The sequence below is a fragment of the Culex pipiens genome, chromosome 2 (assembly GCF_016801865.2).
Source record: "Culex pipiens pallens isolate TS chromosome 2, TS_CPP_V2, whole genome shotgun sequence".
Lineage (NCBI taxonomy): Eukaryota > Metazoa > Arthropoda > Insecta > Diptera > Culicidae > Culex > Culex pipiens.
Genome location: NC_068938.1, coordinates 193,309,327 through 193,332,664, shown reverse-complemented (window position 1 = coordinate 193,332,664; position 23,338 = coordinate 193,309,327). Strand labels below are relative to the sequence as shown.

Sequence of the window (23,338 nt, the reverse complement as noted above, 5' to 3'; positions counted from 1 at the left end):
GAAGATATTCGTTTATCTAGAGATTTATTTTGGCTAGTCGACTATCTTAAAGTTACTTAACATGCTAAGCTCTTAGGGTAATTCTTTGTGGTGTGTTTTGGTTACCAAGCGTGTGACCAGAACAGCTGATTCACTTGGCCCTGCGGGCCTCATCAGTCGCGACCGTCATCTCGTCCAGGAAGTTCTGTCCGATGGAGAACTGCTTGTCGATGTGAAGGTACGGGCCGTAGATATCTGGGTAACGAGAGGCGGTTAGTAAAGCATTATGAAAGCATGATCACTCGATTAACTTACTCTTAAACGCTGGCCATTCGGGAAGATCCGGCGTCCGTGGGACTCCGTCGATCGCGAACGAGGTCCACAGGTCGACCATGCGCTTCGCGATCTCGGTGTCGTCGGAGTTAAGCTGCGCTGCCGATTTGGGGTACGGGAACAGGTACAGCAGGTCGTTGGTGTGGTGGACGCCGCCGTCGAACGGAATCTTGCTGATGTCCTGGTCGTATCCGAAGCGCGTATGCTCGCCCTGGTAGTCGAAGCTGTACACGAACGTCCGGTCCGGACAGTGGCGGCTGTTGTACTGGGCTGATCGCAGCGTGGTCGCCTTGATGATCGTCGTGCCGCAGTACTTGAAGAGAAATAGGAGGATTAGGCGATCTTACGGTACCGAAGATCCTCTCTGTACTTACATCGATCAAGCTGGGGATCAGCTTGCGGAAATCTCCTGAGCTGAGATCTTCGGCGTTGAACATCGCCTTGGCGGTCAACGGTCCCAACGAGTTGCTGTTCTCGTTGACGGCCAGAATGCGGGACAGCTCCTCCAGCAGATCGTGCCGCATAAAGTCCTTGTTCCCCAGTAGCTTCATGTGGGCGAGGATCACGCAGATGTCCACCAGCGGGAACGTTCCCTCGTGCTTCACGACTCCGGTCAGCATGGGGAGATTCTTGCGTCCACCACCACGCTTCATGACCTCGTACGGGGTCTTCGGGAAGACCCCCGACGGACCTCCGATCGTGAAGCGATGTCCTCCAATGGTGTTGATCCCGTTGGGAGTTCCTTGCCACTGTCGGGAAAAAAAACTCATTAGTCTCGATCAAGTAAATGATCACGCTCATCTTACCATATGCTGCGAGAACGACTTCAACAGCGTGTACGTGTCCAGCTCGAGCAGGAATTTCTCAACCTCCGCAAGGGGCGCCTTCGGGTCACATCCAGCGCGTCGTGCGATATCCCTAGCGTTACGCTCCGGGTTGTAGTCCACCGACCAGCTGCTCGCCAACCCTGCACCCGAGTTCAGGATCACCTTACCGAACAGGGACTCGTCCGCTGCCGGACTGAACGTCAACGCCGAGATGATCCCGGCTCCGGCGGACTGTCCAAAAGCGGTCACCTGGTCTGGATCACCTCCAAAGTGTGCGATGTACTTCTTAACCCACTGGAATGCCAACAGAACGTCCTGGATCGCGGCGTTGCCGGGTATGTTCTCCGTTTTGGTCGACAGAAACCCGAGGGCAGCCAGTCGGTACTGAGGCACCACCAAGACCACGTCCTTCTCCAGCAGATACTCCGGTGGATGCTGGGCAGCGCTTCCGCTGTAGAATCCACCTCCGTGGATGTACACGATCACCGGCTTCTTAGCTGTAAGCTACAACACAAAAAGATTAGACCCCAAAAACAACCCAACCAAACCTATACCTACATCCTTCGTGTACACACACAAGCTGATGCAGTCCTCCAGCTCCCCCAGCGTCGCCTGCAGCTCCTCCTTCGGCAGCTTCTTCATGTCGCCGTAGTACGGAGCCGCACGACCCCGCTTCGAAACGTCCCGCACCCCCTCCCAGGGTTCCGCCGGAACGGGGGCCTTGAAGCGGCGCGATCCGGTGGCAGGTTCCGCGTAGCGAACGTTCAGGAACTGCTGGATGGGGACGCCACTCCAGGCGCCCTTGGTCAGTGATCCGCGGAGTTTGCCCTGCCCGGGGAGGTCGACCAGTGGGAGATGTGAGGAATCGCTAGATGGATGGGTGGAGTCTGGGTTGGGTTCCGCGGAGAACAGCCGGAACGAGGGGTGGAACAGGCTGGTGGCAGCAGGTCGTCGGGTATTTTGCTGGGCGATGGCGCCCAATCGCTGGGTCAGCATTTTGGACAGCGGGGACATGGCGGATTATGGAGGAGTTTGAAAGGGGCTTCCTGAAAAAGGGGGAGATTATGTTTGATAAAAGTGATTAGGCTTTAGGTCGACAAACGGCGTTGGGAAGGGAAGAAATATGTGTGCAATCTTATCTCAGTGTGGGATTTAGAAGTGACACTGAACTTGTGAAGAAATTGCAGCACTTGTGGGTGACTGGATATTGTTGTGTGAATTCATTTGTATACAATTTTACGAATTAATCTTCTCTAAGGAAAGTTCTTACACCAAAAGTGACAACTTTAGCCACTCAGGAACCGATTCCGGAAAATTTGCAGATTGTTTGGGAAAAGTTATGTAAAATCAAATTTTGATCACAGGAGGCTGAATAAGCAAACAAGCTAAAAACGTCAAGAAACGAAAAAAGACAAGACGAAGTTTGTCGGGTTTAGCTTGTAATAATATATAATAATTTAAAAACAAATTCTTTGCGATTCTACGTCAATAAAGTAATATCCAAATCAAAGGGGCCTTGGTTTGGCCTAAATTTGGCATGGAAGTTTTTGGTCAAAATAATTAGACCCATATTTTCATGTTTGGCGATTAGGGTGGTCCTACCCGAAGTAGGGTGGTCAAAAAAATGGCAATTTGTTTTAACGATTTTCAAAAAACCTACATTTTATAAATATACGGCTGAACCAATTTTAGCTCACCACCTTACAAAAGAATGTACGGGTTTTAATGCAAAATTCTAAGACATTTTTAAACCATAGCTGAGTACACTTACAGATCAAATGAAAACTTTGTTTGCTGATTTGAACGTGTCGGAACTGTAGAAATCACAGCTGAACATATTTTTCTATGATTTTTCAGGATGTTTTCGTGACATTTCCAAAAATGGTGAATATCCATCTACAGGGTTCTGAGATATGATTAATTCAAAACCAAAAAAAAATATCACATTTTAAATTACCATGCTTCTCCATCGAAATGAGTTCTCAGTACATTTTGCTGGAGACGAATGGTACTTTACAGTGCTTTAAAGGTGACCTTTTAAAGTTATAAACATTACTGGAATTTGCAAAAAAAATCTAAGAAAATCGGAAAAATGCATGTAACTTGCAAAAAAATCAAAGAGATAGGCAAGAGTAGGGAATTTGCAATTTTTTGTTGGGAATACAAAATATAGTTCAATTGTATTTCATAAATCAATTTAATTGTCTTGAGTATTTTTCAAATTCGGTTCCTGTCGTGGTTAAATAATATTTGAAAAAGATATGGACCTATTGTAATGACATTAATTTGATGTTTAATCACATTGTAATTTTTAGAACCGAACCTAAATCCAACAGTAAAAAATTGTAAGTGAATTATAGAAATAAGAATTACGCTTTGTTTGTTTTTTTTTATGTTTTGGGTTATAGATAGCAACAACTTGTCATTTTAAATTCTTGGTAAAGATTGATCAAAATTATACTTTTATTGCATTCAAATTTATTATTTCTTAGTTTCTGTTTATTTAATTTTCTAACATTTGTCATTGGTCAGTAAAATAGTTATTAATTCTTTTTTATGTTTTGGGTTTCATTAAAAAAATGAGATACAGTGAAACTTTTTTTTACGCGGTGGCGTTACGCTTTTTAATTCGTCGATTTCTCTGGAACGACGCAACATTTTTGCAATCTTTTAAAAGCAGTTTGTAGGTTTTGTTCAGATCTACAAAACGCTTTTTGAACCATACAAAAATATTGTATGGTTTGAGAGAAATCGACAAAATTAAACGCGTAACGCCATCGCGTACAAAGAGGTTTCACTGTAGTTCTTTAAATTCTTGGTAAAGAGCATGAGCATGAGCATGAGCATGAGAGACCACCCATGGTTGTCCTTCTCCGTTGCTGAACAGGACCGTAATATCCTATCAATACAACCGACCATACGCTTGAACGATCTAATGGTGTTTCCCTTATCAACAGCATGTATGAATGCGCTGAAAAGATAAAACATCAAGATCAATAAAACTAGATCTGGAGCAAATAGGTAACAGCCGTTGGCCACCAACGGCGCCCGCCATGTCAGTTTGTAGATCTCGGGGGATTGGGACGGGAATGTTAGTTAGCACAGGTTGCTACAAAGGGTGGGTTCTATACGATATCCACACCCCCACGTGTGCCGGAAAACTACTTCTACTTGGGATTTTGTTAGTGGGTAAGGGTAATGGCCAGGATTCAACATAGAGGATGATGATGCGACCCAATAATCAATAAATTTTGTTTAATGGTGTGATGTATTGTGCATTCTCAAGGCAAACAGTCGGAGTATGCGGATGAGACTATTCCCGGTTATTTGGTGTTGAGTTTAGCATAAATGATTCAATCTTAGACAGCCGGCTGTGGAAAGATAAAACCAACTTAAATGCGAAAACGCGAAACCGCCCGGACCGAAAAACACACACAATCGGGGGGGAAACAAAGACGGAATCGGCAACGAAAATCCGGCATGTTACCCGCGACGCGCAACGTTCAAATTCTCCAAAGCAACTGTCAACATCGCGAAATCGTCCGGGTCGAAATACACACACAATCGGGGGGGGGGAAACAAAGACGGAAACGGCAACGAAAATCCGGCGTGTTGCCCGCGACGCACAACGTTCAAATTCTCCAAAGCAACTGTCAACATCGCGGAATCGTCCGGGTCGAAATACACACACAATCGGGGGGAAAACAAAGACGGAAACGGCAACGAAAATCCGGCGTGTTGCCCGCGACGCACAACGTTCAAATTCTCCAAAGCAACTGTCAAAATCGCGGAATCGTCCGGGTCGAAATACACACACAATCGGGGGGAAAACAAAGACGGAAACGGCAACGAAAATCCGGCGTGTTGCCCGCGACGCACAACGTTCAAATTCTCCAAAGCAACTGTCAACATCGCGGAATCGTCCGGGTCGAAATACACACACAATCGGGGGGAAAACAAAGAAGGAAACGGCAACGAAAATCCGGCGTGTTGCCCGCGACGCACAACGTTCAAATTCTCCAAAGCAACTGTCAACATCGCGGAATCGTCCGGGTCGAAATACACACACAATCGGGGGGAAAACAAAGACGGAAACGGCAACGAAAATCCGGCGTGTTGCCCGCGACGCACAACGTTCAAATTCTCCAAAGCAACTGTCAAAATCGCGGAATCGTCCGGGTCGAAATACACACACAATCGGGGGGAAAACAAAGACGGAAACGGCAACGAAAATCCGGCGTGTTGCCCGCGACGCACAACCTCTTTAAATTCTTGGTAAAGATTGATCAAAGTTATACTTTTTATATTCTATTTTTTTGTAGTTTTAGTTCATGGCGTCCTTTTTTAATTTTCTAATATTTTTCATTGGTCAGTGATATAATTTTAATCGTGCCTTCAGTATTGTATTATTTTTCAAGCTATTAAATCTTCAAAGCTTGAAATTTGGTAATACTTTATCTTGTTTTACACAACTTTATTAATCGATGGCGGTGTGCTCTTTTGTACTAAGCTTGCTGGGATTCCTGTCAAGATAGTACAAGAAGGCACGCGGGCATCGAAATGTTGAGGCAATAGAAATCAATGAGGGCTTCCCTTTCTGAAGCAAATTTTTTAATACAGACCTCTTTTAACGCGTTGGCGTTATGTTTTTTATTTCGTCGATTCTAAAACCAAACAATATTTTTGCAAGCTTCAAAACGCGTTTTGTAGATCTGGACATACCTACAAATGCTTTTAAAAGATTGCAAAAATTTTGCGTTGTTCAAGAGATACAGCGAAACCTCTTTTTACGCGGTGCGTTACGTTTTTCTAATTTGTCGATTTCTCTGGAACGACGTATTATTTTTGCAGTCTATTAAAAGCAATTTGTAGGTTTTGTTCAGATCTACAAAACGCTTTTTGAAGCTTGCAAAAATATTGTATGGTTTTAGAGAAATCGACGAAATAAAAAAGCGTAACGCCACCGCGTTAAACAAAATTGCTTCAGCGTAACGCCTGCGCACTATGCGAGGTTTGACTGTAATATGTTAAATTTTCGAAATTCAGGTTTATTTCAAACTTTTTTATGCTCGTTTTTTTTTTATTTTTTATTAGTAAAAAACTTATGATTTATTAATATTTTGATCCCCATTTTACTACACAAATATTTTGAAAAAAATCTTAATAATTAGAACAATTTAATCCGTTTCTATGTTAGTGAAACTAGTAAATATCGTCAAAACTTTCATTAACTTAGGTAGAAATCTGTAATAATTTCAAAAATATAAGTATTTCATATTCCCATTTGAAAATCATGATGACCCTTTTTATGAACTGACCCTAAAACTTACTTTGCACTTAGAAACCTTCCCTCGAGAATCGAACTGATTATCCTGATTATTCTCTACAGACAGTTGGCTAACGAATCTGATTTACTACCATCTGATGAAGGCAGACAAAATGTTGAAATCGGAGGAATAAGGCTGTTGCAAATATTTTACAAAGTTTTGTCGACCAACTCGTCCCTTCCCCCTCATCATTAAATATTGGTTCGAGTAATTGGGGGCAAACATAGCTTTATTCAAAAAAAAAACCTCAAAAAACCCTCAAAAAAAAAAACCTTCAAAAAACAAAAACCTTCAAAATATCAATGACATTTAAAGTACAATCGCTGAAATTTATTAAAAAATGCATTCCTCTGCGTTTAGAATCTTGTTGAGCATTATTTGGAATTTTAGTGAATTCCCGATGAACCGTTAGGCTGTAAGAGTTTTTTTTTCTAAAATGTTGTTTTCGGCAAATCTTACATTTTTTGAAAAAAAAAAAAAACTAAACAGCTTGAATAATTTTCTAACATTTTTTTCCTTCATCCATAACTGGACATCGGTATACGAGAGAATAAAGAGCACGATTCGGTAGTAAAATGGTACTGTGTGCGGACTGAGAGAATAAATCCCAAAATTACCGAGAGTACTTTACTCATGGGTTCATCTTCAAAAAAAGTTCATCTATCAAAAAAAAAAAATACTAGTACCGAGACTCGAACCCAAGACCTTCGGCATATTGAACCGTGCCTTTGCCGTATGGGCCACCATGGTTCGGTGACTAAGTGGCGGTCATTTGTCCATATAAGCCACTCAATAGGATGATCTGTTCCAATGAACGAATGAACACGCGAGAGGACTATACTCTCGCAAAATAGCACTTTCCTCACGTTTCTTTTGGTGAGGACTATCCTCTCGTTCTTTAACAGTTGAAATTGTGGCTCTCAACGATTATTTACGACGAGAGCTGAAAAGTTCTTATTTTGCACCGAGTTCTTTGCAACATTTTTTGCGATTCCGAAAATGATTTTTTTTTAAATAACCTATTTTGTAAATTTGGCCCGCAGCCTCATCTGATCTTCAAATTTGGCCCGTATTCAAAAAACTTTGAGCACCCCTGTGTTAAACAATCTTTTAAAACAAATCTTAGATCGACGCAAGGGGAATAAACTAAAATAAAAATACAGTCGACTCTCTGGTTGTCAATATCCAAGGGACCGTCGAGGAAGAGAATCATCAGTTTACAGAACGATGCAAAATGAAGACTCGATTGAAAATATGTTTTCCTTGGTACCCATCTATGGGAGAGAATCATGACAACGTCCAGCAAACAAAAACACACTAATGTCAAACACCCTTCAAAGCATCTTTTTGCAAAGAAAAATGTCTATGCAAGCCATGAGATAGTGACAATATTGACAACCGGAAGAGATTTTTAAAGCAAACATAATCCAAGGGACCGTCGAGGAAGAGATCCTTCAAGCAAGAGAAAATATCGAGGAATAAAGCCAATCGAAGTATGCAGTTTGAAGGGACTGAAGAATTCATCGATAGATGGAGCAATATTGATATCGAGAAGATCGACAGCCAGAGAGTGGACTGTATTTCAAAAGGTGCTAATAATGAGAAATCGACTAACTGCAAAGCGTAACGCATTACAACGTTACTTTTATTAACAGCAACTTGATCGTTATGTGTCAAAAGTCATATTTTTTTTGTAAAAACTACAAAAATGTTATGATTTAGAGAAATGGACGAAATACTGAGCGTAAAAAAGTTGAATATTTTTAATTAATAACAAAACGATTGATGAAATCATACTATACTTTTAGATAATCGTCAGTCTCTTAATTTTTATTCTGAAGTTTCACTTGAGATTGGTTTCAAGTTTGAAAAATAAAATTTTGAGAATTATAGTATATCGGTTCCAAACTCACTTTTCTAAAGCTTCTTTCAACCACAGCTCACCACCATGCGTCACGCGCAACCTTTCCCACTTTTCGAGTAAAATCCACCCTTTCCTTTCGGGTTTTCCCTTTTTTGTATCGTAACTGCACTGGAATCGAAATTCGCCGCGATGCACACTAAACACACTGTTCCGACTGGTTGCTCGAACGTCCTAAACGGTACTGAGCGACGCTCGTTACGTTGCACTGGATGCAGTTACGGTAGATTCCTAAATGAGTACAAATATAAGCTGAAGCTGAACTCCTCGCGGGTTCTTTCGATGAGCTCATTTGAGTCGGGAGAAACGTCGGGGGAAAAAAGTCCCGATGCCTTGAGCTAAGAAAAAGGGGTTGGTTTTGGGGGAAGTCTTAACGGGAGTAATCAAATTGATGCCGTAAACGATTAGTTTGATGATCGAATAAAGACATCTTAGTTATTTGACTAAAAATCACCTACAGGTTCTATAGATATTTTTGAAAAAGTAGGATTTTGTACCGTTCCTTTTATTTTTTTTTAAATTAAGTTTCCTTAAAGATTTTTTTAAATGTGACCATGTTGATGAATTTCAACCTAATATTGATACAATAATAACCAATTTATGATTAACTCGTGATACATTTTCATTTTGATCCCCTTCTGAAATTTTATCTTTGCATAGAGAAACCTCTTTTGACGCGGTGGCGTTACGTTTTTTATTTCGTCGATTTCTCCAAAACCATTCAAAATTTTTGCAAGCTTCAAAAAGCGTTTTGTAGATCTGAACCAAACCTACAAATTACTTTTAAAAGAATATAAAAATGTTGCATCGTTCCAGAGAAATAGAGAAGTTATGAAACGTAACGCACCGCGTAAAAAGAGGTTTAACTGTATGCAAGATTTCCCTGTAGAATGTTTGTCGATATCGATTGTACTTTTTAAAACACATGACACTTTGTCAACTATTTCCAGTTTTTTTTGAGTTTTTCCGTTGTTTTTACATTTAAATACCGCACACAAAATACTAAGTAACACAATTAACCAGTGTTCTTATTTTTTAAACAATGATTTAAAACGACAAACTGGTACCTTTTTGTACAAATTTTGCTCAAATATCCCGTTTAATTTCACTTGTCACATGCACTTCAAGTGTCCATAGTTTGTCATTCGATATTTTTTGCTTCAATATTCCGCGAAGACGAACCAAAATCAACTAGTTGGGCGCAAGTGATGCGTCGACCTTAAATATATTTCCCCACGATAAACTCACATTTTCCCCTCGTACACGTGTCCTGTCCAGCTTATCACTTTTATCACACAAAAAAGGATTAAGCTATGGGTACGATTTTGACTTTGGCAGCGCGCGATATCTACCCATACAAACTTACACCTGGAAGCTAATTAAAATATAACTCTCAGGTGTATTTTGCTCATCCTATAGGTGAGTGATAAGCAGAGTTCGATAAAAAAATCGGCGTACTCGATAAAACAACGTTAACGTAAACAAATCGTTGTGATGACGTGTTTTCTTCTGTTTTGTACCCGATTCAATAGGATTAATTCAATGAAAGATAATAATCGGTCATGATGTTCGTTATCTTAGACATTCCTTTTTGGGTTTAAGGATAAGTTTAACTGAACATATTTTATTATTCGTTAAATCATTACTAGAGTTTTTTGCTTTTTGCTTTTTGCTTTTTGCTTTTTGCTTTTTGCTTTTTGCTTTTTGCTTTTTGCTTTTTGCTTTTTGCTTTTAGCTTTTTGCTTTTTGCTTTTTGCTTTTTGCTTTTTGCTTTTTGCTTTTTGCTTTTTGCTTTTTGCTTTTTGCTTTTTGCTTTTTGCTTTTTGCTTTTTGCTTTTTGCTTTTTGCTTTTAGCTTTTTGCTTTTTGCTTTTTGCTTTTAGCTTTTTGCTTTTTGCTTTTTGCTTTTTGCTTTTAGCTTTTTGCTTTTTGCTTTTTGCTTTTTGCTTTTTGCTTTTTGCTTTTAGCTTTTTGCTTTTTGCTTTTTGCTTTTTGCTTTTTGCTTTTTGCTTTTTGCTTTTTGCTTTTTGCTTTTTGCTTTTTGCTTTTTGCTTTTTGCTTTTTGCTTTTTGCTTTTTGCTTTTTGCTTTTTGCTTTTTGCTTTTTGCTTTTTGCTTTTAGCTTTTAGCTTTTTGCTTTTTGTTTTTTGCTTTTTGCTTTTTGCTTTTTGCTTTTTGCTTTTTGCTTTTTGCTTTTTGCTTTTTGCTTTTTGCTTTTTGCTTTTTGCTTTTTGCTTTTTGCTTTTTGCTTTTAGCTTTTTGCTTTTAGCTTTTTGCTTTTTGGTTTTTGGTTTTTGCTTTTTGCTTTTTGCTTTTTGCTTTTAGCTTTTTGCTTTTTGCTTTTAGCTTTTTGCTTTTTGCTTTTTGCGTTTTGCGTTTTGCGTTTTGCTTTTTGATTTTGATTTTGTTTTGTTTTTGTTTTTGTTATATTGTTTTTAGCTTAACCGTTCTGTGAAGAAAAATCATTAAAAAAGCTATTCTCTCTTTTTGTAAAGATTAGAAAATTAAATTTTGGTTTTTTTTTACGAATCTGCAGATTTTCTGGAATCGGTTCTAGAGTGGCCAAAGTTGTCACTTTTTGGCGTAAGAATCTTCCTTGGACTTAAACTAATACAATGCAACAAAGATCACCTAGATCCGACGCTCCGTATTGAACTGATTCGCGTTCGAACAAAACCGTCGAAATTTTTTATATGCTTCAAAAATTTTGAGAATTAAAGGATTTGAAGGTTAGAATCTACCAAAGAGAAACAGAACTTATACGAGTTTTATTATCAAATCTCATAAAAATAAATCAATTTTTGAAAAAAAAAAAAATCCAGACAGCAACAACACACATTTCTGGGAAATGATTCATTCCTGGTAATGTTTCATTGTAAGGGATGGGCCATCTTGGCAGATGGAATTCTTGAAAATGAGATTTTTTTTTCAGTGGTAAACCATGAAGTCTTATCAAATACGATTTTCCATTGTAAAGAATTCACTCATTAAAAAATTGAAAACTGATTTGGATGTCCGTGATATGTAGTTGAAAGTGAAAGTTCAGATAACCAGTTTATTGCCTTTTTTTATTGTGATTTATTAAAAAAGGATTTGCGATTCAAGGTTCACCAATTGTTCATTCCTCCCCGGCCTCCGCCAGCTTATCCCGCAGCTGCTCACAGGCCGCCGACGTGTCCCGCTTGGCGTCCGGGCATTCCAGGTTCGATTTGCGCCACATGCAGTACGCAAAACTGCTGGCCGCCGGATTACACTGCAGTTCGGTGGTGGCAGCCGCGTACTTGTCCGTGTATTCCATGCACTCTTTAACAAACCTGTCAACCTGCGCTTCTTCGTACACCTGCTCCGCGTAGAACTTCTTAACGATCGGGCCGACCGCTTCGGCGCTGAACAAATCTCCGGCCTCGTCGGTCATGTTCCACTTCCGGGCAACGCACTGCGACACGCACACAAATTCCTCCTGCATTTTCTTGAGCTTTTCGCACGAAAATATGTCCAACGGGCCGGCGATCTTTTTGGCATCGATGACGCCCTCGGCACTGGTCAGGACGTGCTCGACGAAGCACTCGATTTTGGACACTTCGAGCTGGAGGTTCTGCTCCTCGTTCAGATTGTCACAGCAGTGGTACTTGAGGGGTCGCTTGCAGGTGCCATCTTGGGGTTCGCCAATTTTCAACAGGTTTGGGTTTTTGGTTTGGTAGGTGTAGAAATTCTCCAGGATGAAATCATCTGCAAATTTTATACGATAATTAGACAATTGTTTAAAACATCTACAAAAAAAAACTTACTGTAGTACGAATCCTTAAAGTCATACGCCCAGCCAGCACTAAACAAGAAACACACTGTGAGCACCAGTCGCAACATTTTCACTTTGCGGTAGAATCGTTGTAAACGGTGTGAGAGGCAGAACAGAAATGGACCCAATTTTATATCGATTTCGATTCTAAATGCATCCAGCGCATTTGGAATGAAATTTCTGGAAGAACTGGTTTTGCTTTGCGGGTTATAATTTAGAATCTTGTTTTGAATAATTCTCTCAGCAGGTTGAACATTTCGCTTACTTTTGTTGTTTGCTTTTATAGTTTTGCTTTTTTTTGCTTAAATTGATTTTTTTCTTTAATTGTTATATTTAAAATTTATTTTTTTGCAATTCCGTCGTGAAACTACTTACTTTTCCTGTCATTCTTGAACGACGAAACAGCCTACTTTTCTGTACCAAAAATAACAGAATCTAATAGTAACCCTTTTCAAAACAAATGCTGAAGAGTTCTACTTTTCAGCACTAAAATGGATGCTGAAAAGTTGAACTTTTCAGCACTTGTTAGGAAAAGTTATACTTTTCAACATTTTTTTGATTTGAACGATTCATTGACTCAATGCATGGACATTTGTCCTATAATTCTGTCCAAATGTTGTTTTTCGGAACTGCAAAAAACGTTGTATGGAACTCGTTGCAAAACTTGATTTTTCATCACTCGTCGTATTTATCTAACTCGGTGAACCTCGTTAGATAAATGTACGACTCGTGCTGAAAAATCCTCATTTTGCAACTTGTTGCATAAACTACTATTTCAATGCTTACTGCTTAAAACTTTTTTTTTTTGATTTCGTCAATACAGTACAGACTTGGCGTCGAATACCTCGATTATCCGAAGTTACGTTTATTGGCATGCCTCGGTTTAGCGCCGCATATTATATGGGGGAAGCAACATAGGGTAGGGTAGTCATCAATGAGACACTTTTGGTTTTCAACTTTCAAAGATTTTTCTCATTTTTTTATCAGCATGTTTTCATGAGCTTTTTGTTGCATTTTCTTTCTTTTAATGTGTTCTAACATTGACCAAAATATGAGATCGACCCGACATCTACAGCCAGAGTTATTCAACTGTCTCATTGTAGACGCACTTGACAGGAACAATGAGACAGCTGGGGAACAATGAGACACACTACGAAAATCAAGATTTTTCTAGTAAAACATCATGTTTTTGTATTGTTCCATTGCAGGTGACTTGCCTTGATCATTTTAGAGCAATTTTGCCAACATGAAACTTTAATTAACAAAAGTTATACTAAAAAGTATTAAAATTTTGTAAAATTCGTATATTTATACCAAATAACTTTGTATTTTTGGTTAAATGACGTTAATACTCTATAAATATGCCAAAAATCATTTTTAATTCATGTTTTGAAAGATTTCCATACATTTTGAAAAGTTTAATGAAGAAAAATCAAAGTGTCTCATTGTTACCCATGAGCTGAAATGAGTGGGGAACAATGAGACAGTCCTGGATACTGGGTATATTCTAAATTTTGGCCAAACCTAATGAAGAACATTGTATCCCAACTCAATCCCTATGGAACGTCGAAAGAAATTTGAAGAAATATTAATTTTGGTGTTAATGGCAGCCTACGAGCAAAAAAGTAATTTTTGTCCATAATTTACTTTTACACCCCAGAATCAAACATTTATGAATAACTTTTCAAGGGAGCGTCCATAACCAAAGCCACTATAATGGCAGACGTGTATCCAGTAGACACACCTTTCCCCCAAATATGAGCCTGATTGGTTGAAACTACGACTTGTGAGAGCCATTTTATTATTGTTCCCCGTGTCTCATTGATGACTACTCTACCCTAACTGAGGCACAAAGCTTATGGGATTTTGGCTATATGGGAGACATTGGATATAATTTTGAGAAAAATCATCCAAACATTAAAAAAATGTAATGTTTTAGAATATGGATGGTGTCAGTTTTTAATGCATTTATAATAACATGAAATTTTTTCACAAAAATATGAATTTTCTTGTATTTTGAAAATGCATTTTTTTCTAGAAAAAATCTTCAAAATTATTGATTTTGCTTTATGGGAATCAAATGATCGGGATTTTTCAATCATTTCGACATTTATAACACACATTTTTGAAAATACTCAAAATTACTACGTATTTTTGGAAAAAAAACTTAAAATTTCAGTTTTTTACAATATGGGTATCAAATGATAGGATTTTTTCATACATTTCGGTAGAAATAATATTTTTTTTTGAAATACGCAAAATTTCACAAAACTATGTATTTCCGAAAAAATACCAAAAATTTCAATTCTTTTTCTTATAATATGGATATCAAATGATTGTGATTTTTTCATACATTTCGATAGTATTAATATTTTTTGTGAATTACTCAAAATTTTCACAAAAATGCGTCTTTTTGATTTTTTTTGTATTTTTTTTCAAAAATACGTAAAGCTGTGAAAATTGTTACCATTTTCAAAAAAAATGTGTTTTAACTTGTATGAATGTTTAAAAATCCCGATCATTTGATACTTATATTGTAAAAAACTAAAATTTTCAGTATTTTTTTTAATAAGGCCGATGCAAATATTTAAAAAAGTTTTTGTCCCTCGGCCCTGGCCGAGGTCAAAAGGGGGGCAAAAAAATAAAAAAAATATTAAAATTTAAATAACAAGCCATAGTCTCCACATTTAAATGAAAAAAGTGTTTTAAAATGCATTTTACACTAGTTCAGTTGTTTTACAATCATTAGTTTTCAAAAAATCTAAGATCTGACAAAAACAAAAATTGTATCGAAATAGTAGTTTATGCAACAAGTTGCAAAAAGAGGATTTTTTCAGCACGAGTCGTACATTTATCCAACGAGGTTCACCGAGTTGGATAAATACGAAGAGTGCTGAAAAAATCAAGTTTTGCAACGAGTTCCATACAACATTTTTTGCAATTCCAAAAAACACACACTGAGTGAAATTTTATGTCAAATTTTAAAATATATTTCGGAAATTTTGGAACATGTCATTTTATGGGAAATTTAATGTACTTTTCGAATCTACATTGTCCCAGAAGGGTAATTTTTTCATTTAGAACAAAAATTTTCATTTTAAAATTTCGTGTTTTTTCTAACTTTGCAGGGTTATTTTTTAGAGTGTAACAGTGTTCTACAAAGTTGTAGAGCAGACAATTACAAAAATTTTGATATATATACATAAGGGGTTTGCTTATAAACATCACAAGTTATCACGATTTTACGAAAAAAAGTTTTGAAAAAGTTGGTCGTCATCGATCATGGCCGTTCATGGTCACCCGCGACAGACACGGACGACGAAACAAAGAGAAACGCAAAAAGTAACTTTTTCAAAACTTTTTTTCGTAAAATCGCGATAACTTGTGATGTTTATAAGCAAACCCCTTATGTCTATATATCAAAATTTTTGTAATTGTCTGTTCTACAACTTTGTAGAACATTGTTACACTCTAAAAAATAACCCTGCAAAGTTAGAAAAAACACGAAATTTTAAAATGAAAATTTTTGTTCTGAATGAAAAAATGACCCTTCTGGGACAATGTAGATTCGAAAAGTACATTAAATTTCCCATAAAATGACATGTTCCAAAATTTTTTACAGTCGAGTAACGGAAAATGGGAGAATTTTTAAAACTTTTTTAGTGTTTTTTTCGATGAAAAATACGTTTTTTCGGAATTCTGAGTACGCCATCAAATCAGGCGTCTAATTTTACATAAAAGTCGCTTTGACACCAAATTTCTATCTCATCACCGTTTCAGGCTGCAAATTATTGAAAAACACCTCTTTTTTCGCATGTGCAAAAATGGAAGGGGTCGTACCGCCCCTCCGTCACGAGATATCAAAAAACGGACCTCGGATTCGTGATCAGGGACAAAAGTTACCCCTTAGGACAAAGTTTCACGCAAATCGAAGAGGGGTCGGGGCAACTTTTCCCGATTTCGTGTGAGTTGGTAGAGAATTACCCATAAAATGAAATTATGAGTATTGAGAAAATTTTGAGTATTTTTACAAATATGTGTTATCATTTTCGAAATGTTTTAAAAATTCTGATTATTTGATTATAAAAAAAACTAATTTCTATAGCATTTTTTTGAAAATGCGTAATTTTTTTGAAAAAGATTTTTCAAAAATGTGTGTCATAACTTTCAAATTATATGAAAAACTTGCGATCATTTGATACTCGTATAACTTCTAACTATTTTTTTAGAAACATTGCATTTTCAAACTGTAGGAAAAAATACGTATTTTTGTGAAAATTTTCATGTAATTACAATTGCAATGGATAACTTACGGAATCTAATATCCGAAGTTTCGATTATCCGAAATGAATTTTTTTCGAGGTCTGCGGATAATCGAGTCTGGACTGTATATTTTTTCAATATTAATCTTTTGGTAAAAAAGGTTTGTCCATACTTTTCGTATGCTCAAAAGTTGTCTTTTTTGGTCATCTGACAGATCAACTAAACTTGAAAATAAATGTGTTTTTTTATTGTGTAACAAATTATTCACACTTTTAACGTACAGGTTAGTCACCTCAAACCGAGAATTCGAAATTTTTGATTGTTCGACCAAAAGTCGTAAAAAGCCAAGCAAATTCTTTTGAAATTTATGAATAATTTTCCATAAACCAACAACGAATGTTCAAACTGAATTTTAACATCCACTAAATTTAAAATAAACTCGGCAAAAATAATATTTGCATGCAGAATTATAAAATACAAGCCTTACCCGACAAACTTCGTTCTGCCTTTTTTTCGTTTGTTGACGTTTTTCACTTTTTTGCTTATTCAGCCTCCTGCGATCAAAATTTTATTTTACGTAGCTTTTTTCATACAATTTGCCAATGCCCCGGAATCGGTTCCAGATTGGCCAAAGTACCAATTAGTTAGCGTATAAACCTTCCTTGGGCTTATACGAACCCAACGCAACAAAGAGCACCTCGATCTGACACTCCGTATTGAACTGATTCGCGTTCGAACAAAATCGTTGAATTTAAAAAAAAATGAAATTTCGTGTTTTATGCCATCCCCTCCCATCCACTTCAAATCGAGCAAAAAAAACTTTTTAAATAAATTTTGTTTTTTTTTTTGTAAAGCGTTTGATTATCTGAATTAAAAATTCCAACGTTTTATTTTTTGTCAAGTCTTTATTAAAACATTCAATTGTTTGTTTTTTGAGCTCAGAAATTTTATTCGATCGTTAATATTACTGTTTTTCAAACAGTTTTTAATTTTTAGTCTTTATTTGATTTAAAATGCCTATGTGATAAAGTCGGGAATTCGAAAATGTGATTTGGGTGGCCACCCTGCAATAATTTTGAATCATTTTTTTTTGCAAAATCAAAATTTATCGACGCAAATGGATTTTTTTATCGGATATCAAATGTTCTATTCTTTCGTTTCTTCAAAATTTCTTTTAAATGTTCAATAGTCACTGATTTTTTTCTTAAGCTTTAAGGCATGAAGTATCCAAATAAACCGAAAACAGAGCAGAAAAAGGTGAAATAAGACTTTGGGATCCTCAACCGCATTGGACCATAAAACGTACCTATCGGCAATTAATCGCTCGTAAAATGCCATAAAATTATGTGTTTTCCAGATTCAGATTTCTGCAAGACTAGCATGACAAGCAGAATTTCAAATTGTGGTAGTCTGGTCAATCCTTTTTTCGTTTTAGGTCAATTTCTTATTTAATTTTTGTAGTAAAATTCAAAATAAAATTGAGGAAAATTTAAAGCTAGCTTAACATAAAAAAACTAACTTAATCTACCTAAGTGGTTGGTGCCTTCCTCACTCTTTACCAACTATTGGTGATTCGAAGGGTTTGGACACAAATTTCATCTAGTTTTTCTTAAAATCCGCAAAAAAAAAGTACATTAAAATCACTTAAGTGGTCATAACTCGACACAGGAATGGTTTTATGATTAGCCATCCAACGATGGGTTGGATTATGGATCCGGATATATAGTTTTAATACATTTAAGTGAGATCTGGCCTCAAAAAGTACATCAGATCTTTGATGTTTTGGACTCGTTGGAAAGTTCTTTCAATTACTTAACCAACGGTGAGTTGAGATGATAGATTCGGACATAGTTTTAATACATTTAGGTGAGATACGGCCTCAAAAAAGTACATAAATATCACTTAAGTGGTCATAACTCGAGACAGGGTTGCCAGATCTTTGATGTTTTGGACTCGTTGCGATTACCTAACCAACGATGTATAACATGACGATATTTGAATCGATTTCCGGTCACTTGTCCAACATCCGGATAAATACAAAAACACATTTTTATACATAACTTTTGAACTACATATCGAAACTTTATAAAAATCAATAGGTACGTATGGGACCTTAAGCCAAATCGAATGCAACTGGTTTGACCAAAATCGGTTCAGCCAGTGCTGAGAAAACTCAGTGAGAATTTTTGTCACATACACACACACAGACATTTGTTCAGTTTTCGATTCTGAGTCGATAGGTATACATGAAGGTGGGTCTACGAGCTTTCTGTGAAAAGTTCATTTTTAGAGCAGGATTATAGCCTTACCTCAGTGAGGAAGGCAAAATGGTTGAATGAGATTGTTAAACGAGCTTCGAGCATCAAACATCAAAGTAAAAAGGTGCTAATGGCTGAGAAAATAAAAACGAATCAGAATTGGCAGCAAAAAAGAAAGCATTAATTTACCATCACTAATATGTCTAACTGGAATGTAAATTATGGGAACCCCCTCAGTGGCCTAGTTTTGTGTTTATTTTGCTATTTATAGATAAATTTAATGCAAAAACGATCATAACTCGTCAATTAGGCATTGTCATCGAAACAATGGGCACATTTTTCCACATGCAATCATCACATCTTTATTTCCATCACTCAACTATAGATCATCGCGCTCAGTTGTCATCAAAGTCATGCTTGCCGAACATCGTAATCGGTTCGTTGTTGGCCAGCTTCTCGCGGATCTTTTCGCACTTTTTCGACTGCTCCTGCTTCTCCTTGGGGCAGGCCATCGTCGTCTGGCGCCACATGCAGTAGCCAAAGTGGGACGAGGCCGGATTGCACCGGAACTCCTCCGTCTTGGCGGCCATCTTTTCCGCGACCTCCTTCAGGCAGGTATCGACGAAGCCCTCCACGAGAGGCTCTTGCCACGGGTCAGCGGCAAAGTTTTCCTTCACGAACGGGACCAGCTTGGTGGCTTCGAGCAGGTTTCCGTCCTTGTCCAGGATGGACTTTTTGCGTCCGACGCACTCGATGGCGCAGATCAGGTCCTGCTTCGTCTTGTTCATCTTCTCGCAGTTGAACATGTCCACGGGGTCGATCATGCCGCGCGCCGAACGCTCCTTGGTCTTCTGCTCGCTGAAGCACTGCTTCTTGAGGTCGCGGATCTTGTCCAGGTTGTCGGTGTTGGCATCGTTGCAGCACTTGTGCTTGTGGTGCTGCTTCTTGCACTTGTCGTCCGCCGGGTCCGCCATGGCCGGAGAACGCCGGAACCGATCGGCCGAGGTCAGGACATCCTCCGAGTCGAGTAGATCTTCCAGCAGGAGTTCGTCTGAAATTGAAGGGGAGAAGGGGTTTTAAGGTTACGAAGATCACTCGATCACCTAGCCAGCACTCACTGTAGAACGAATCCTTGAAGTCGTAGGCGGCCACCAGGCCCAGGAATGCCAGACAAATCACAAACTTCAACATTGTTCCGAAATTGACCACCGTCACGATCAACCAGCCAACCAGGAATGGATGATTTGCGTAACCTCGCGTGTCATATTTATACTAAACGCCGTCCACCTTGTTCTGCCAGGTAAACAGCTGATCATCAAACACCGTTTCGCTAGATGGATGGATGGGTGTTAGAGCTGTCCGGGGGGAGATTGATTCCTGGAACTCGCGGAGTTGGGCGCACCACGCGAGAGATCAATCGCTCTTCTGGAACACCCAGCGGTCCTCAGAGGCTGATGATCGTTAGCTGCGGGACGTGTTGATTGATGGCTTGCAGAGATTCTAGATTGTTGCGTTGGGATTCCCGATTTAATTACCTCATTGCAGAAACGGGTTTTGCAAACATTTCAAGCAACATAAATCTAGCACTTTTCCTCTAAACTCTCGTAAGAACGATAACGCAAGATTTTAAGGCGCACAGCGTGCGCAAAGTTGTCCAAAAACTTGCGGGAGAGATTCGCATCATGAACGCGCGAGATTCTCGTTATACAGTTAGGAGACGGGCTTCGATTGATTCCAGCTGAGAGGCCGGCGTGTCTCTAATCAGTGCTGGTTTGGTGGTTCTTGTTACACTTATTCTTTAAGCTGATTATTCTTGAAGGCTCGATGATGTTTGGCGCGCGGGGGTGTGACAAAAAATGGGAAGCTTTTTGGGGGCTCTTCTGGGTCGCATTCGAGATTTGGTTCAGTTTTGCGCTGGATTCGATGTTGGGTGAACGACCCCTTCGTTCGACCAGCATGATTTCGTTGAGAAGGAAAAACTGGATTTGGCGATTGTTATGCTTGTTGACTCTGCCATGTGATTCTCCTTTTTATACAATGTGTGCTGCGAAGTTGTGACAAGTAATAAAAAGTAGTGTATGATATTAATCTCTAATCTGAAAATGTATCAGATTGTGTGATCTATGATTGAAAAATGAAAAAGTTCTCTAGAGTTTCGCAAACTATTTCGCGGTTTTAAATTTAGTTTTTTTTTATTTTGATGAGACTTTGTCCAAAGAAGCAATTTTGCATCGTTGGTTTTTCCATAGCAGTCTCCATACAATTTTCGAAGCTGGTCATACAAAATGGGAAAGTAAATATATGAAATGGGATTTTTTGATCTGATCTGGTGTCTTCGGAAAAGTTGTACATTATAAATAGGTACTTAGAAAAAATAGTTAGGGACCATCCATAAACCACGACAAATGCCCATACCAAAAAATCGTTTTGTATGGACCGTTGACAATCGCCGATTTCTCGTAAAAATGTTTATAAAATTCTTATAAAATCTGTAAATCTGTCTGAAGGATAAATCTCTATGAGGCTATGAACTTCACTTCAACTTGACGTGAAAATTACCCTAATGTCTGCAAATATTATAAAAAGAAGGGAAAATCACTTAAAATTTAATGTATCTAGTAGAAAACCTTTGTTTTATAATTTTTATTCAAACTTTATAAAAAGGATGAATCTCTATATATCCAATACCTCTCGTTAAGAAAATAACTTTACATTATCATAACCCACTTACTAACTGAAAATCAGACAAATAGTTTCTGAGATACAGCCTCATCAATAATTCGAATCAATGAAAATGAGTTTTTCTTATTAGCCTGTAATTTCTACTGACGATGTTTCGAAAAAATATTGGTACGATTTCAATGATAAAAAATTGAACTTTGGTGAAATTTTCTGATCTGATTTTCTGGTTTGAGCTCGATCGTAATTTTTATTTTATTTATTTTTTCGAAATAAGCTGTTTTTGTGGGGATAATGACTGTATATTGAAATTATTTAACTGAGTAATTCTCTACGAAATCGTTTTTTTTTAGAATTTTAATTTTTGCATTTTTTAATTCGACTGAAACTTTTTTGGTGCCTTCGGTATGCCCAAAGAAGCCATTTTGCATCATTAGTTTGTCTATATAATTTTCCGTACAAATTTGGCAGCTGTCCATACAAAAATGATGTATGAAAATTCTAAATTCTGTATCTTTTGAAGGAATTTTTTGATCGATTTGGTGTCTTCGGCAAAGTTGTAGGTATGGATACGGACTACACTGAAAAAAATGATGCACGGTAAAATTTTTTTGGTGATTTTTCATTTCAATTTTTGTCACTATAACATTATTTGGAAAAAACAATATTTTTTTTTTTCATTTTTTGATATGTTTTAGAGGACAATACCAACTTTTCAGAAATTTTTAGGTTGTGCAAAAAATCTTTGACCGAGTTATACATTTTTTAATCAATAATGATTTTTTAAAAAGATCGAAATATTGGTCGCAAAAATTTTTCAACTTCATTTTTCGATGTAAAATCAAATTTGCAATCAAAAAGTACGGAAGTGAAATTTTGATAAAGTGCACCGTTTTCAAGTTATAGGCATTTTTAGGCAACTTTTATGAAAATAGTCGCAGTTTTTAATTTTTTAAAATCAGTGCACATATTTGCCCACTTTTGAAAAAATATTTTTGATAAGCTGAGAAACTGCGACTACTTTCAAGAAAGTTACCCAAAAATAGTCTTAACTTGAAAACGGTGCCTCTTATAAAAATTTCTCTAAAGTACTTTTTAATTGCAAATTGGATTTTACATTGAAAATTGAAGTTGAAAATTTTTTGCTACCAATATTCCGATTTTTTTTAAAAATCAGTATTGATTAAAAAAATCATAAATCGGTCAAAGATTTTTTGCACAACCTGGACATTTCTGAAAAGTTGGCATTTGATGTCCTCTAAAACATATCACAAAATAAAATAAAATAGTGTTTTTTTGCAAATCAAGTTTTAGTGACAAAAAGTTAAATAAAAAATCGTATCCATACCTGTAACTTTGCCGAAGACACCAAATCGATCAAAAAATTCCTTCAAAAGGTACAGATTTTTGAATTTTCATGCATCGTTTTTGTATGGACAGCCGCCAAATTTGTATGGAAAATTATATGGACTAACTAATGATGCAAAATGGCTTCTTTGGGCGTACCGAAGGCACCAACAAAGTTTTAGTCGGATTAAAAAATATAAAAATTAAAATTTTAAAAATAGACCGATTTCGTAGAGAATTGCTCACATGCTTTTGCTCACAAAGGTGATGTGCATTCTTATACATGCGATTTAACACGGAAATTTTTTACTATGTAGTTAAGTTATTGAATTAGTCTTTCAATGGCCTTTGGTTCGATTCCAGTAGTCGACACTTTTTGTTTTTTGTTTTGACGAATGAACTTTTTTTTTGCAAATTAACCTCAAGGGAATAATTCTCTCGCCAATCTCGAGCTGTGATCATAACCTACAACTATTCCAAAGTCACCAAAACGACCAGGAAGTTTCTTCTCAAATTACAAAATTTTATACATTTAGATACCCAGTCTTTATTTACAACCTTCAATCCGATTCATCCAAATCAAAAAATAAAAAGAAAATGTAATTTTCGT

At 37.4% G+C, this 23,338-nt stretch overlaps 3 protein-coding genes across 6 annotated transcripts; all 3 read right to left on the bottom strand.

Annotated features, from left to right (window-relative positions):
- Nucleotides 1–7: 7 nt before the first annotated feature.
- Nucleotides 8–12,578, bottom strand: LOC120415190 (glutactin-like). 4 transcript variants are annotated; one of them, XM_052708386.1, is made up of 6 exons: nucleotides 12,447–12,578; nucleotides 1,698–2,185; nucleotides 1,119–1,643; nucleotides 687–1,061; nucleotides 295–625; nucleotides 8–234 (listed from the first exon to the last, which is right to left on the bottom strand). In XM_052708386.1, the coding sequence occupies exons 2-6, from the start codon at nucleotides 2,151–2,153 to the stop codon at nucleotides 131–133; spliced, it is 1,791 nt and encodes a 596-aa protein (XP_052564346.1). In that variant the 5' UTR covers nucleotides 2,154–2,185; nucleotides 12,447–12,578; the 3' UTR covers nucleotides 8–130. The 4 variants fall into 4 exon arrangements, with proteins under 4 accessions (XP_052564346.1, XP_052564343.1, XP_052564344.1 ...); XM_052708383.1 differs by lacking the exon at nucleotides 12,447–12,578 and adding an exon at nucleotides 9,455–9,598; XM_052708384.1 differs by lacking the exon at nucleotides 12,447–12,578 and adding an exon at nucleotides 8,380–8,613.
- On the bottom strand, nucleotides 11,435–12,471 carry LOC120415197 (uncharacterized). The gene is made up of 2 exons (XM_039576655.2): nucleotides 12,174–12,471; nucleotides 11,435–12,114 (listed from the first exon to the last, which is right to left on the bottom strand). Exons 1-2 carry the CDS (start codon nucleotides 12,247–12,249, stop codon nucleotides 11,504–11,506), a joined length of 687 nt encoding a protein of 228 aa, XP_039432589.1. The 5' UTR covers nucleotides 12,250–12,471; the 3' UTR covers nucleotides 11,435–11,503.
- A 6,460-nt stretch (nucleotides 12,579–19,038) lies between the features above and the next one.
- Nucleotides 19,039–19,980, bottom strand: LOC128092835 (uncharacterized). Its single transcript, XM_052707698.1, has 2 exons — nucleotides 19,821–19,980; nucleotides 19,039–19,753 (listed from the first exon to the last, which is right to left on the bottom strand). The coding sequence occupies exons 1-2, from the start codon at nucleotides 19,891–19,893 to the stop codon at nucleotides 19,098–19,100; spliced, it is 729 nt and encodes a 242-aa protein (XP_052563658.1). The 5' UTR covers nucleotides 19,894–19,980; the 3' UTR covers nucleotides 19,039–19,097.
- Between the last annotated feature and the right edge of the window lie 3,358 nt (nucleotides 19,981–23,338).